Source organism: Strongylocentrotus purpuratus, unplaced genomic scaffold (assembly GCF_000002235.5).
Source record: "Strongylocentrotus purpuratus isolate Spur 01 unplaced genomic scaffold, Spur_5.0 spur5_scaffold_9, whole genome shotgun sequence".
Classification (NCBI taxonomy): Eukaryota; Metazoa; Echinodermata; class Echinoidea; order Camarodonta; family Strongylocentrotidae; genus Strongylocentrotus; species Strongylocentrotus purpuratus.
In genome coordinates, this window is record NW_022145615.1 from 16,126,853 (window position 1) to 16,141,302 (window position 14,450).

At 35.9% G+C, this 14,450-nt stretch overlaps 1 protein-coding gene across 5 annotated transcripts in view; it reads left to right on the plus strand.

Moving 5' to 3' along the window:
* Positions 1–14,450, plus strand: part of LOC590989 (unconventional myosin-IXAa) — a 128,364-nt gene that overhangs the window by 24,697 nt on the left and 89,217 nt on the right. For 4 of the 5 annotated variants that reach the window (XM_030976739.1, XM_030976737.1, XM_030976736.1 and 1 more), the window contains exons 2-3: positions 3,951–4,817; positions 8,206–8,300. In XM_030976739.1, coding sequence (XP_030832599.1) covers positions 3,972–4,817; positions 8,206–8,300 — 941 coding nt within the window. In that variant the 5' untranslated portion in view covers positions 3,951–3,971. Of the gene's footprint in view, positions 1–3,281; positions 3,566–3,950; positions 4,818–8,205; positions 8,301–14,450 lie in introns of those variants that run through there. The other variant, XM_030976738.1, reaches the window with a different exon arrangement.

A 14,450-nucleotide genomic window follows, 5' to 3' on the forward strand; every position in this document is an offset into this window, starting at 1 on the left:
TACAAAAAGGGCATCGAGTATGAGGCCAAAAAAATTGATTCTATTTTTGTTAGATGTCATGTGTATTTTATGAAACTTGTGCGGGATCAATTTCCCATGACTTTTAGCACCAGCTTCTTCACAGAATGTATAGAGGTCTACGGTACATACAAACAAGGCGGCGGCCCGCAAGCCTTAGATTTAGCAGCCAGGAGCAAGGGGCAATTTTTTTTTTAAGTTGCCCTTTGCCACGGGAATTTACCAGAGCAAGGGGCAATTTTCCAAAAAACAGATAGGCCCCTTATCTAATCATAAGTTCAAAGAGAGTCTACAAATGTTAATTTCATAATGTGAATAGATCAAACGATCAATTTAATAACTTTTTAATCTTAACAATATGAACAGGAAAGATTGATTAAGAACATCAAACTTGCACATTAAACAGTATTTTAAAGTAACTAAAAATATTGATGAGCAAATGAATAAATCAATTGTCAATTTCACAAACATCGAAAGTCAGAAGGACTTGGCAAGTTTACCGGGCCGGGTATCCCAAATCAAAATCGCACCTCACACACAAACCTTCCGCCACTCTCTCGGTATGGTAGTAGGAGCAAATTTGAAGAAATTATCTTTTTAACTGTTGTATAGAAAGGTCTAGATAGGCCTTGGGTCTAACTAATGAAATAAGATGTTAAAAATGTCCTTATAGATATTCGACAGCTGAAAGTGACACGCTCAGCTCAGTTGCGTAACGTGCATTCACGAAACCAAAATCGTTCCTCGCACACACACTCTCGCCACTTTTGGTGGGAAGCTGTCGGGCTGGAAGTTTGCCAGCGAAACCGATGCACCCTCGGAGATTCGCAGCGCGTAATTTTACCGGGACTCGAAACGTTGGTCTTGGGAAGCTGGCGGGGTAGCTTTTTGAAGCGAGGTCGGCTGGTGGCAAAATGAGAGTAACTACGATCGAGAACATCGTAGGTGTTCTTAACTTATTAATAAGATAATTCTAAATTCTATTTGAGATAAAATAATAAACTAGACCTACAAACAAACCTCGACAGATCTCTAATGACTATTTGAATGCTGTTTATTTCTCCATTCGACGATTTGTTTTCTTGATCCTGGCCTTCGATTTGTACGTACGTACGCGCGTGCGTCAACAGCATGCACCATATGCATATCATGCGATCGCGCATTTTCACGGCACTTGCGCCTTATTAAAGCACTAAATACGAAGCTAGAAGAGAGCTCGTGGGCGGCAGACTGTTCGTGATTCGTGTATTTTTACTGTTCTAATAATTTATGGGCGCATTTTCACGGAAAACACTTGCGCCTTGCCGTCTAGTTCTAGATGATTATGGGCGCAATTGGTGGTTTTATGTGCGCAAATTTAAAAAAAAAGGGCACGTCCAGTTGGAAAAAAAGGCATGTCGGCCAGTTTGAAAAAAAAGGGCACGGCCTTTTTGGCCGTGAATTTATCTTTTTTTGGGAGGGCACCGCGGCCAGTCATAGGGGCATCGACGGCCTGGCCGTCGATGGCCGTCGATTAATTTAAGGCCTGAGCTGCACATATTCATGTAGGCCTGTAGTTGATCATTTCATGCTGCACCATTTCCTTACTCAGTGCAGTTAGTTTGTATGTTTAATACCCATGGTGAATTGTTGAGGAAAAAAATGAAAGGTTTCAGTCTGGAGTTTAAGACTACTGGCCTATCAGGAGAATAGATTGCATCTGGCATTGTGGTTTTGTTTTATTCCGTCTGTCATCAACAATCATTATAAATGCGTTCAGTAGGAAAGGTTTGTTCCCAAGCAGTAAATGCCTCTCAATATTTCCATATTTTCATATTGTTTCCTTGAATGGGAATAGTGGGAGATATGCCCAGGTCATATCAAGTGATTTGGTCAAAAATTGGGTATTTTATATATCTTAAAGCTAATACAAAGTTTTGGTATGGGGTCATGAATTTGGTTCAAAAGAACATATTGGAAGCATATGCGATTTTACAATATTCAATGATTGTTGTTGCGGTTGAAATCGAGTCTAAAGCAATGAAATTGTAAATAACAAACTCTTTATGTTGTATAGCTCCCTCTAAAGACCGACATTACTTTAGCTTTAAAACACTATTTCTTGACTACAATGGACCAATTTGCTATTCCTGTTTGAAAATTATATCAGAACTGCATATTCTGAGGTTTTCATGGTTGCAGCTACCATGGAAAGGCCTTAGGCGCTACCGTATTTGAAATATTTGAAATTTACAGGGAGCACAGGTAAATTTTGATTATTCAATTTGCTCGAAAGCAGAAGAGTTTTAGGGGCTAAATTTTCTGGTGTGTATAATGCATCCACAGGAGCATTCCAATATTTTAAAATTTTAAGGAATTACTCTCCATCCACTTTTCAAAATTTCTCGAAACTTTGCATTACCTTTAAGTTCTGATCTTTATGTTTCTCTTATTTTTCTGCTTCTATTAAAACTAACTAAATATCAGGGTGGACTTCCCCTTTAAAGAGAAGGCTGAGATCTGAGAAGGTTGAGTTCTCGAGAGAGGTGACAAATAATTTGAGAGCATTATCATTGCATTAATATGCAAGTGTGGAAGAACATAAGATCAAAAATGTTCTCTGAAAAGCATGGCTCTTCAAATGCCTTAATATTCTAAATATGACATGTACCATCTTAAAAATCGGACAGATTTTTTATGCCATGTGTTTGTGAAGTTCCATAGATATCTTTCTGTGTACAGTGCTTGTAACTCTATCAAGACTGGGCCAAATTTCTTATCATTTTGATAATTCCAGAACCTTGCAGTACACACCAATGCTAGATGATCAACCTTTTCTGATCGAATCCACAACGTTTCTTTCACAATGCAATCGCATGACTATAACTCAACTTTATCTTTTAACCCCCTTTTAGGATTTTTATTCCTTTACTTTACGACCAGTATGAAAGAGGAAGAGGTACATGTACAGAGAGAGAGAGAGAGAGAGAAAGAGAGAGAAAAAGAGAGAGAAAGAGAGAGAAAGAGAGAGAGACCACAGGCATGTAAATATAGCATGCATGGTTTAGCAGCTCAGTGTCAAGGCAAATGGGTCCATTGATGAAAGAACAAAGATTCCACTGCTTTTTATTCAACCTCACTTATGACAAAGCGTGAGCAAACATTGATTGTGGTTGCATTGTAAAGCAATAACATAAATTTGACTGAGCTAACCCAGTAATCAATGAGTTGATTCAACAATAGAAGGAGTTCCCTCAAAGGTTGAGGCTACCTGAGTCACATAAAAATACAGTTTTGAAGTAGCAAGTGGACTATGATCTACTGTGTTCCTGCTACCTGTGAAAAATGTGTAGTGCCTGAAAAGATACAATGCTCGTGGATCATGCATCTTGGAAAGTTAATCTCTTGTGCAAGAAAGGAAACTCATTGAGGAAAATATTGGAGTTATAAAGTGATTTAACAAAGTACATATCTTGAATACTGTGTTGATTTTTTCATGCAAATATTCTCTTCTTGTGTTTTGTGGTTGATGTTTGATTGAACCCAACAATGTTTTGAAGTTGTACAGGTAAAGTGCATATCGGTATTGCTTTTTTTGTGCATCACTTCTTGTACATTGATGTTATCGCAGGCTGAAGCTTACATTCTTGATGATGTAATTTTATGACATTTTTCTTGTCATCTTCTGGTTTTGTAAAGCACATAAATCTGACATGTAAGAGAAAAACACACTTTGAAAGCTTATTCAGGTGACCTAAATTTTGCCAGATGTACTGGTACACAGAAGAATTGTAATTTGTTTGTTTATCAAATAATCACTTGTTGTATGTAACATATGGTTTAGTAGTATTGAATCATTGTGATAAATATCCTTATCCTTGTATACTGTAGATAGAATTGTCTATATTGATAGCTAACCAAGTGTTATTTGATTGTTCTTTATTCACTTGAAGGTGCAGACTAGAGGTTCAACCATGGCGGAGGGGGATGGGGTGGACGACACTGTCTATGCTGTGAGGGTTCACCCCGGTTCCGTTGATCCTGACAGGCATTACGTAGTCATCCAGGCCACCAAGCAGACTAGTACCACAGAGCTTTTAGAAGCATTGTGCTGTAAGCTCGCCCTTTCCAAACCTGAGGAATACTGTCTATCTGAGGTCTGCCAAGATTCAGGACAGAGCTGCAAGGAGCGCCGGCTTGGTCTGGTCGAGTTTCCTGTCAAAGTGCAATTACTCTGGCCAAAGATTGTGGTGGACAGTAAAGTTGGTGACTCCACTGATTCAGGCACCTTCCAGACAAACTATCGTTTCTTCTTACGTGGCATAAACGAGACTCCAGGAGCACTCCCAGACATGTCTGACATGAAGAGTATAGACTCCTTTGTGAGCGGGTACTTCCTGCAACCCTCTGCATCTGGTGACTGCCATGACCTATGCAAACTGCCCGATCTCAATGAAAAAACACTCCTGGACAACCTGTCAGCAAGGTTCCGCAAGGGCAAGATCTACACATATGTTGGATCTATACTAATAGCATTGAACCCATTCAAGTTCTTCCCTATCTACAACCCAAAGTATGTCAACTTGTATCAGAACCACAGATTTGGGGAGCTTCCCCCGCACATCTTTGCAATTGCAGATGCAGCGTTTCATACTATGCTCCAGGAGAAACAGAATCAATGTATTGTGATATCAGGAGAGAGTGGATCAGGGAAGACAGAGAGTACTACATTGTTGATACATCATCTGACAGCACTCAGCCAGAAAGGATATGCCAGTGGTGTAGAACAGACTCTTCTAGGAGCAGGCCCTGTGCTAGAGGTATTATAATTAATGATGTCCTTATTCTTAAATGCAGAATAAGTTTAAACTGGCTAAACTTAGCTCACTGTTTATGGATTGCCAAAACCTCCATAGAATTACCTGTAATTCTGTGACAAAATTATGAAATGATTGTAAAAGTAATCATTAAATGTATCAGAGAATTAAATTTCATTTCATGTTATATTTTCTGTTTTTTTTCTTCATTTATTTACAAAATTATGTTTATTCATATACTGTAAACGCTGTTACTTTCGCTTGATTAATTCTTCGCGCTGAGTGACCCCAAAACATTTTCCCCTGGTTCTTGAATTTGATTTGCATGCAATTCAGCCTGTTCAGAACACGCATACGAAGTCATGCATATATTTTTGCGAGTTCTAAAATTGGCGCTTACCGATCTTAGCGCAAAATTCTGAAAAATAATGTACCACAAATATTTCTACTTTTACAGTAGGGGAGAGATTGACATAACTCAATGGGTATACAGTGTACCACAAAATATTGTTGATTAGGCAGCCTGAGCCATGAGCATATAATTAGAATCTGCACAATATACAGACCATCACATAGCGAGTGAGGTACAACCTGATACATCCGCCACTGCTCCCTCCCCAGCCCCCCCCCCTACCTTCTAGTTTTCTGAACACAGGACAATGCACAGTTTTTTTTTTTTATTGTTATTTCGATCTGTGTTTCATGTTTCTGTTCTGATTTGGGCTTTTAAAAAAAATCATCTAAACACAGCCTGAGTTAATGGATCGGGAGACATCATTACCTAGTAATGTTGATGACTCATAACATACAGTTTAATGTATTGTCTGATGCCTCCATCCTGGAAATGATATACCTCCTTATCTCTTTAGTAGATGGAATTATGGGTGATCACTCAATATTATTGCTCTAGTCATTTGGGAAAATATGTATTTGTGTTTATTGCAGTTATACCCTGTATCTAATGATACATACATGTACATTGTATATTGAAAGTAATATGTCAACTCCATTCTTAGTAGTTATGCATCAACTCAGTAGAAAAGAAGAAGGGTTTGATATGAAAGTAAAATGAGTTTAATATCAAGAAACAGGCTAGTCACTTCTACATAAGTGCTAGAAGTTGTTTTTTCAAGATTATGAATCAATCAATATTTGTATACTGTTTTCAAAGTCCTTGTTAAATTTGTTAATGTGGACTCCAAATATGGGACATTAACTATTGAAACATAACATATACATGGCATGAAAATAGGGATTTTTTGTGTGTACATTTACTTGCAATCCCATTTGCAAATATAGTACATGTACAGTAGGCTTAAAATCGGTTTCAAAAACATACCTAGAATTGTAAATACTAGTCACTTAGTGACTGATTTGTTCTTCTTCTCATAACTTTACAATGTGTAGTGTACTGTACAGTATACATGTATGAGCCAGCATTGCAATTTACCTGTATTTTGGCATGTCTATAACAAGGAGTATTCAATTAATTAGGAATTCAGGCTGGTATTATATATTTATTGGGTGGTTATTGGCATTCATCAATTATTTGGATTAAAGTGGAAGAATGACCTAAATTTTCCTCCATTTGTCAATTTCCTGAATTGTGAATTGACAAAGACATCATACAGCATGCAATGAAACAAGATTTATTCTCCATGTCCTTCAGGCATTGATGAATGTTCAACAGTGGCAAATATTGCCAAATCTATGATTAGAAAAATGTCTACAAAAGCATTCTAATACCTTCAACCAAAACACAAACAATTATTTGGATCTGTAATATCATTCAATAAGTAGTATTTCATTACAAGAAATGGGTAGGCTGTGCCCAAAATAGGGAAGAAAATGTCTATTGCAAGCAAATAAATTGATTTGCACTGTCATACTTGGGTAGCGTTGCTGTTGTCACTGTGAGACTATTTTGAGAAAATGGGCTCAAACTCAAATATTTTCTCCAAGACTGCTTGGAACCATCTCATCTTGTTTGCTAGAGCATTCATTCTGCCTCTAAACGTAGCAAGAATTAACATTGGGAGGGAAAGGCAAAGAGAAGAAGAAAACCAAGGTTGTCAACCCTCCTGCATTTGGAGGGAGTCTCACACCACCAAGCTCATTCCCCCGCTGTCTCACTAGCTCGTAGCGGGAAACTCCCGGCACCACGCCATTTACTCCCGCTTCGATGTAGAATCTTTGGGTTTATGAAAAAACCTCCCGCCAAACATGGTAACCACAGTTTACCCTTTTTTGCTCAAAGGGGGGAGGGGGGGGGGGTGGGGTGGGTTGTGAGCACTATAAATAAAATCCCTTTTTAAAAATATTTTATTTAACTCATTACCCCCCCCCCCCCCCCAAGATATCTTGGGCTAGTTTACAAAATAGCCCGCTATTTGTCCAGTTCGTCTTCACCAGCCTGAAGACTCGCACTATGCGCAAAGACTGAGTAAATTTCTCGAGCTCGAAACTCAAGTAAGCTGATGATGACGCGATTTGTAACTTCTTGCTAATTCCCTGAATCATTAATAGCGGGCTATTCGGCCAACTCGTGCTGATGGAGACAGGCTTCTAGTGAATGTTTTTGTTTCTTGTTTCAATGGGATTAGAATTTTTAGATGCACCCAATTTATTTTGGAGTATTTTTTCCAGGTTTATTTGTAAAGCTGAAGGTGATGAGACAAAAAGATACATATTTACAACAATAAATAAATGTATCTACCTATTATTGCTTAGTCCTCTAGACAAGCAAGCTATATTTTAATATTTTTGAATAAATGAGTTAGAATTGTTCCCCTTTCATATATTTTTCCCTGAATATAATTTTTACCATCTTAGTTATGATTTTTCCCCTTTTAAAAAGTAAAGGTTTTGTTATTGAATTGAGAGGTCTTTCCAACTAGAACTTGATACAGGATACATGTACAAGTTTGTCTGGTACATCACATTATCAAGAAAATGGCTGCGCCATGTACCAAGAATATCTTTGTTTATACATTATACCTATTACCTGTGTTGCATTTTGTAAGGAATATTGTATATCAATAAGCAGGAATAAAATCTCATATTTCAGCAGACCTACACTCCTAAACTTATTTTTTTAGGTTGAGGTTTCCTTCCAGGGATTTGATATATGAAGAATTTTTTTTCAATGAAAAAAGTTAATGTGGTACATGTAACTTGTGGTATCTTTATTTTGTGTTATTAGACTTCTGGAAGTCGGCATGACTCAGAATATTTTGTTTCACCGTTAATGATTTTTTTTGGTGTTATTTGAAGTCTAAATAATTATGATTCTATAATAGAGCCCTCTGATGAATATAATACATGTTCAGTTTTGTGTATATTCATACGCTAATTGTAATACTCTTTATTTTTTTTACCCCTACATCATCAGGCATTTGGGAATGCAAAAACAGTTGTAAACAACAACAGCAGTCGCTTTGGGAAATTCATACAAATCAACTACAGAGAAAATGGCACTGTTCATGGGTAAGATAACCATCTACATATATTCTATTTTTCTCTGATGAATATTAATATTGTGTATCACAATGTTTCTAACTTAAATGTTTCCAGATGCTTTCATTTTTCTCCACTCATACATTTACAATGCTGTTTACATGTACATGTAGTATAACATTATCTGAAAGTTCATCTGAGCCTAAAAGCTTTTTGTTTGATAAGATGGAGAGCATATAACTTATGGTGATTCAAGTGCATGTTTATATGGAAATATGGTCAAGTTGGTACATGTACATGCAATGGGCCTTGTGTTCATAATATGCAAATTTGTGTTCATGATATGCAAATTTGTGTTCATGATATGCAAATTTGTATTATACTTAAATTTTTGTAGAAGACTAAACGTTAAAACACCTACATGTTGTATGTCTTGCACTTTTATATTGACAAGCAGAATAGGCACTAGATTATAGAAATACAAATTAAACATGTACTGCTGAAACATGTCCATTTTATATCTTAGAATATCATTAGTGGTGAATTTTTTTTTTTACTCAAGTATGTATTATATTAATGCATACAGTATGTATATATTAACAGTCATTTATGTTTTTCTTCACTCATACCTTTTCATGAATTTAATTTGTGCCTTTAAGTTTGAGTGTATTCATCTGTTTAATGATAAAGTACATCTCAACTTCTAAGAGCCTTTCTAGCTTACATACGTTAATAGAAGTATTGTGAATGCAATATTTTTTCCAGACATATATTTGTGCCCTTTATTATTTGCAAAGCAAACTACCAGTAATCTGTGTTGTCATCAGAAAATAAAGCTAAAATAGCAATTTCACTGTTTATTAACAAGCATGTGATTCACAATAATGTATTTAATAGTTACCCTAAACCCATGTTCCTTCCTCCTTCTACTATTAGATATTATTGTCCTTATTTAGTTGAGCGATTTTGCATTTTTAATTTTTAAGGTTCAAGTCTATATCTGAAGTACTTGTTAGATAGTATTCTCCTGCATATTTTACGTTACAAATACTTCAATTTAGGAATACCTTCATTGAATCCAGGAAAGTTATGAATTTATTTTCTGAACTTCCAATTTGTTTAGATTATACTCTCACAAACTACCCGAACTGTCAAATTTGTAATCTTTATACCTACATGAATACCTATAAGATTAATTAAATTTTAAGAGGCTATCGGAATTTTTTTTTTCTTCTTTGAAACTACTTTTAAAAGATAGCTTTATTTTGTGAAATGTCATGCATGCGATATGAAACAAATCATATAACCTGTGGAAAGGAATGGGTATAAAAAAAGGAAATTAATGAGATAAAAATATATAAAGCAATCAATAAATAGTGAGGCAGTGACGTCACAACTGATAACCAAATTGGCAATTTGTGTAATGATTTTCTAAGTTCCATTGTTGTTCATACTTTTAATTTTTTTTATAACTTTTGTATTAGTTATCTGATTTTACTCAATTTTCTTTGCTTTGTTTCTCTTGTTTTTCTGCATCTATTAAAAGCAAATTATTTTTGGAGTAGACTTAGTCTTTAAAGTCTAACAGGCAACAAATCCTGAGAAAATTCTCAAACCACAAAGATATTTATGGTTTTCTTTGAAGGAGTCACTGTGCAACACCCTCTAACAGTGATTAACAGTAAATTCTCCCAACTGTTTTTTTCCCTTGAAAATAAGACATGAGACAGGCTTTTAGAAATCTTTCAAATGTCTGGAATAGTATATATATATAGCGCCAATTCATTGCTTTGTGATGATTTACATTCACCTAAAATGTAATTAAATTGTAATACTGTAATATAGTTGGGAGAATTAAGGAATCGATCAGATCAGTTTTTCCAATTTTTATCATGAATAATGGTCTGTTTTCACTCTAACTTTCAGATACAAATCTTTAATTGCACAGTACATCTAGCATTTAAGTCACTAAATAATAATAATATTTAATTTTTATATAGCGCTTAATACATATGTCTCTAAGCACTTTACAAATATACTAATACCCCGGTCATTGGATTCAGTGCTTGCCCGCACACACTGTGTGCACATTCACAATCTCCACTCCCTGGGGAGCATTCCAGCCGGGCGTTACTTGACGCTCACAAGCTGTTTGACCAACAATGACGGCCGCATCCTACCGGGTACCCATTTGACACCTGGGTGGAGAGTAGCAAGTGCAGGTTAATATCAGCCCTCGCACCATTTTCTCTCATCTGAACAATGTTACAAGTCCCTTTAAAGAAAATGAAACAAGCTTCAGATTATCTTTGAAAATGACTTCAACCCCGACAAATTCTAGCATTCATCACAAATGGGTTACAATTTGCAGAAAATGGTTTGAATGGTTCTAGCACAGATGAAGAAGGATTAATTTGAAAGGAAATGACATACATAATTGGATAAGGCAAAATTGTAGTCCTGAATGTAATAGACAGGCATAGACTAAGAGATGTCGCTAGAGGGTTTGGGGAGGGGGGGGGGGGGGGGGAGGAGGCTGATGTAACACCTCATTTAAATTTTAGGAGCCTTGTTGCCAAATCAGAAATATAGCCTATTTCAAATCTTTCTTGTTGGAAAAAGTTTTGGATCACTGGTCAGCAAACTGGAAAATCATATTTTTTCCCTCATAAGCAAATTTGAGGACTTAAACAAAATATTAAAAAAAATTATTGAAAAAAAGAGCCTTGTTGCCATATCAGGAATATTTATAGCCTATTTAAAATGTGATGGCATATTGAAAAATCTTTGTTTTTGTTCCCTTCTCAATACATTGAAAATATGAGGACTTAAAATTAAATACAAATTTTTATTGCAATATTATCAACTGTCTTGGTTGCAAATATGGCAACCCCCCCCCCCCCAGCATTCAACATAGGGTGCGTTTATTGTGCTTTGCCACTCAGAATTAGCGTTTCTGTACATATTGCACCCCACTATACAAACAATCTCGAGATAGTGAAGACAGGCCTATTGTATGGTCTCCTAGTCTCTCCCTGCTTATTAATACCGGTAGGCTATTTCTAAAATATCACCGAAAACCAATGGTACTTTCTTATTTATTCTGTGAGAATTCTATTTACTCTTGTTTAAAAACTAAAACTTGATCTTTTATTTTTATTTTTTAAAAGTATGGCTAAAGCATGTATGAAATATGTTTTATTTTTTATGCCCTCTCCAGATGCTCAATAAACACAGATAATGTTAAGAGTGATGGGTAAGCTGCACACCCTTGTGTGTGGAATGGAATGCACCATGTTCATAATAACCAGCATGGCTTTTACCATGTGAGGACTAGAGAATAAGGGGGGGGGGGGGGTAGAGAGAGATAGCAAGAAAGAGAGAGGCAGAGAGGTAGAGAGAGAGAAAGATGAATTGATCAAAACAATTCTTTAAATAACTTGTCAGAATTAAAACATGTGTGTTATGGTTATAATCATTTCTTTGCAACTGATATTTGTACTGATATATGCTGTTTAAATTTGATGTGGTAATTTATCATAGATGTATTTCATCCTGCTTGCAATTAGATACTTTATTCAGAAAATGCTCTGCTTGCTGAAGAAGAATGTGATGCAGAAAATGGGGTTGAACTTTGAAGTTTGTTATTTGTCTAGATTGCCTCATTTACATTGTACACGGTATGTGTTTCATTCTAATGTAATGTTTGTCTAAAGCATGCATTAATAACTTGAATTTGACATGATCTGCCATAATGACTGCCAAGACTTATATGTCAGCATTACTTCCTTGATTTATTAACTACCGTTGTTGATTATGGTATTGTTTAAAATGTCATGTTGCAAGATGTAAGTTCCAGCAGTCCAATCCAGATTTTAAAGTATTCACATGACATCCTTTGTAAATGTGAAGAAAAATGAAGAAAGCAGAGAAGAACAACATCCTTGCATCACATTTAAAGAAATAGACATCCAAGTTGATGTTTCAAAGTATTTGCATTTTAGGCGAATGTGTGGTTTAATATTGCCCACTAATTGTGATTTATTATTTTTATTAGCATTTTGAGATTGTTGATGTTTTACATAAGTTTGCATAATAAATATGTAAAAGCAAAAACAAACGAATGTTTTTATATTACTGTTGCACATTCAGTCATTGCAGAATACAAGAACTGTATAAAGACGTATCAGAGTGATATTTCTCCAAATGTATTTTAACAATTTAGTTTACCACAAAAACCTACAAACATCGCCATGTATATGTATTCACATGTATATCAATCTATCAAATCCGTGTTCATTAAGATATGTTATCTGCTGAGAGCCAGAAGGTCATTAATGTGTAGGCCTATTACTGTACTGTACTTTGATAGCAGATTCAATGCCCTCTTGACTTTACAATGGATTTTTGTCTATTTTATTCAGATATGTAACCATTTTCTAGCAATTAAGACTATGTGTATATCATATGAAGAAGGTGGGTACCTTATTGCATAGAAAGTAGAATTCCAAAGTTACTGTCACTTGGCCATACCCTGACGTAATTAAGACATCTCTATGTTACCGATGTGAGCCTCCTCCACTCCCATGGTTAGTTCCTTGGAATAACTATGAGGGAGAGAGAGACAGAGAGAGATGTATTAAGATGATTTTTGTATTTTAAAGTGAGGAAGAGGTGTGAAAAAAAGAATTAATTGGAAAATAATTTCAGGCGAGTATACAGGTATCTGATACAAGTATCATAATCATCGATGACCAACTAGAATGAAACAAATATACTCATTTATTTTGTACAAAAGGCAAATTAGTGGATGTTTTTTCTCAGGAAAAGGGAAAGTTTAATGTAGATGATACCATTTTGATCCTATTCTACCAGACTTTGGAGAGTTCTAATACAGTGTAATAATTTTAGAGTTATTTTATTTTATTACAACCATCCTGATGAAACTCGTTCATGTTAGTTTACCTCAGACTGACTTGATACTATTGTTAATTGTACTATGTGTACATGTGCATGTAATGTACCTTTAATGAGAGGATGACTTTATTTAACATTCAATCCATGTCAAATCTGAAGTCAAGACTCAAGAATGTTTGATTTGATTGCATGGAATAAAGGTTTGCTGTCGAAGTGATTGATTGAGTTTGCCTTACAAAGTCACACAATGCTTTCATTAATTGTGTTAATCTAAACCTTACAGTAAACAAGTCCGACAATGATTGATACATGTGGTTAGGTAAATTCCTATCATCTTCTTAATAATACCATTTACCGTATTAGCTTAACATGATTACGCTTGCATCAAGTAGCGCAGGAAAGGACCTTGCTCCAATTATAATAAAATATAATTAGACCTGCCTTCATCAGTTTGAGTTGGTCAAATAGCCCGCTATATCTGATCTGGGAAATTAACCCACTCATGAAATAGCAGCTTATTTGGCAGGGGAAGATGCAAATAGCGGGCTATTTGCTCGGGAAATTTCCTCGAGAGATATCTTGGGCTAGTTTGCAAAATAGCCCCCTATTTGTGGTCCGTCTTCACCAGTCCGAAGACTCGCACTATGCAGGAACACTGAGCAAATTCCATCGAGCTCTAGTTTTGAGCTGATGAAGACTTGATTTGTAACTTCGGGCTAATTTCCCGGATCACAAAATAGCAGGCTATTGGGCCAACTCGAGCTGGTGAAGGCAGACCTATTGGAGCCAGGAGGGTGTTTATCATTTTGTATATTAAAGGTGAATGCCCTTTTGGCGCTCAATGGATAAAATCTAAATGCATGTTTTTGTAGAGAGAGTATCAAAAGTTTTGCTGCCTCAATGATGTTGAAATACATGCTGGCGCTCTGAAAAAAAACCAGTAAGTTTTTGTCTCGCCTGCGTAGCAAAAAGCGAGACATAGGCGCCCCTTTTTCGGTGACAGCGGTGGCGGCGACTACGACGGCGTCAACATCAAAAACTTAACCTAAGGTTAAGTTTTTGAATTTTTGATATAATTTTACAGCATAAGTTCTTAGTCAATGAAACTTGGACTATAGGGTTATCAAGTATCCCCAATTATGTGAGTAGAATTTCAGGTCACAAAGTCAAGGTCAAAGTTCATTTCAGGTCAACAGACTTGGACTATGTCGTGGCATCATCATCAAAGAACTTAACCTAAGGTTAAGTTTTTGAATTTTTGAT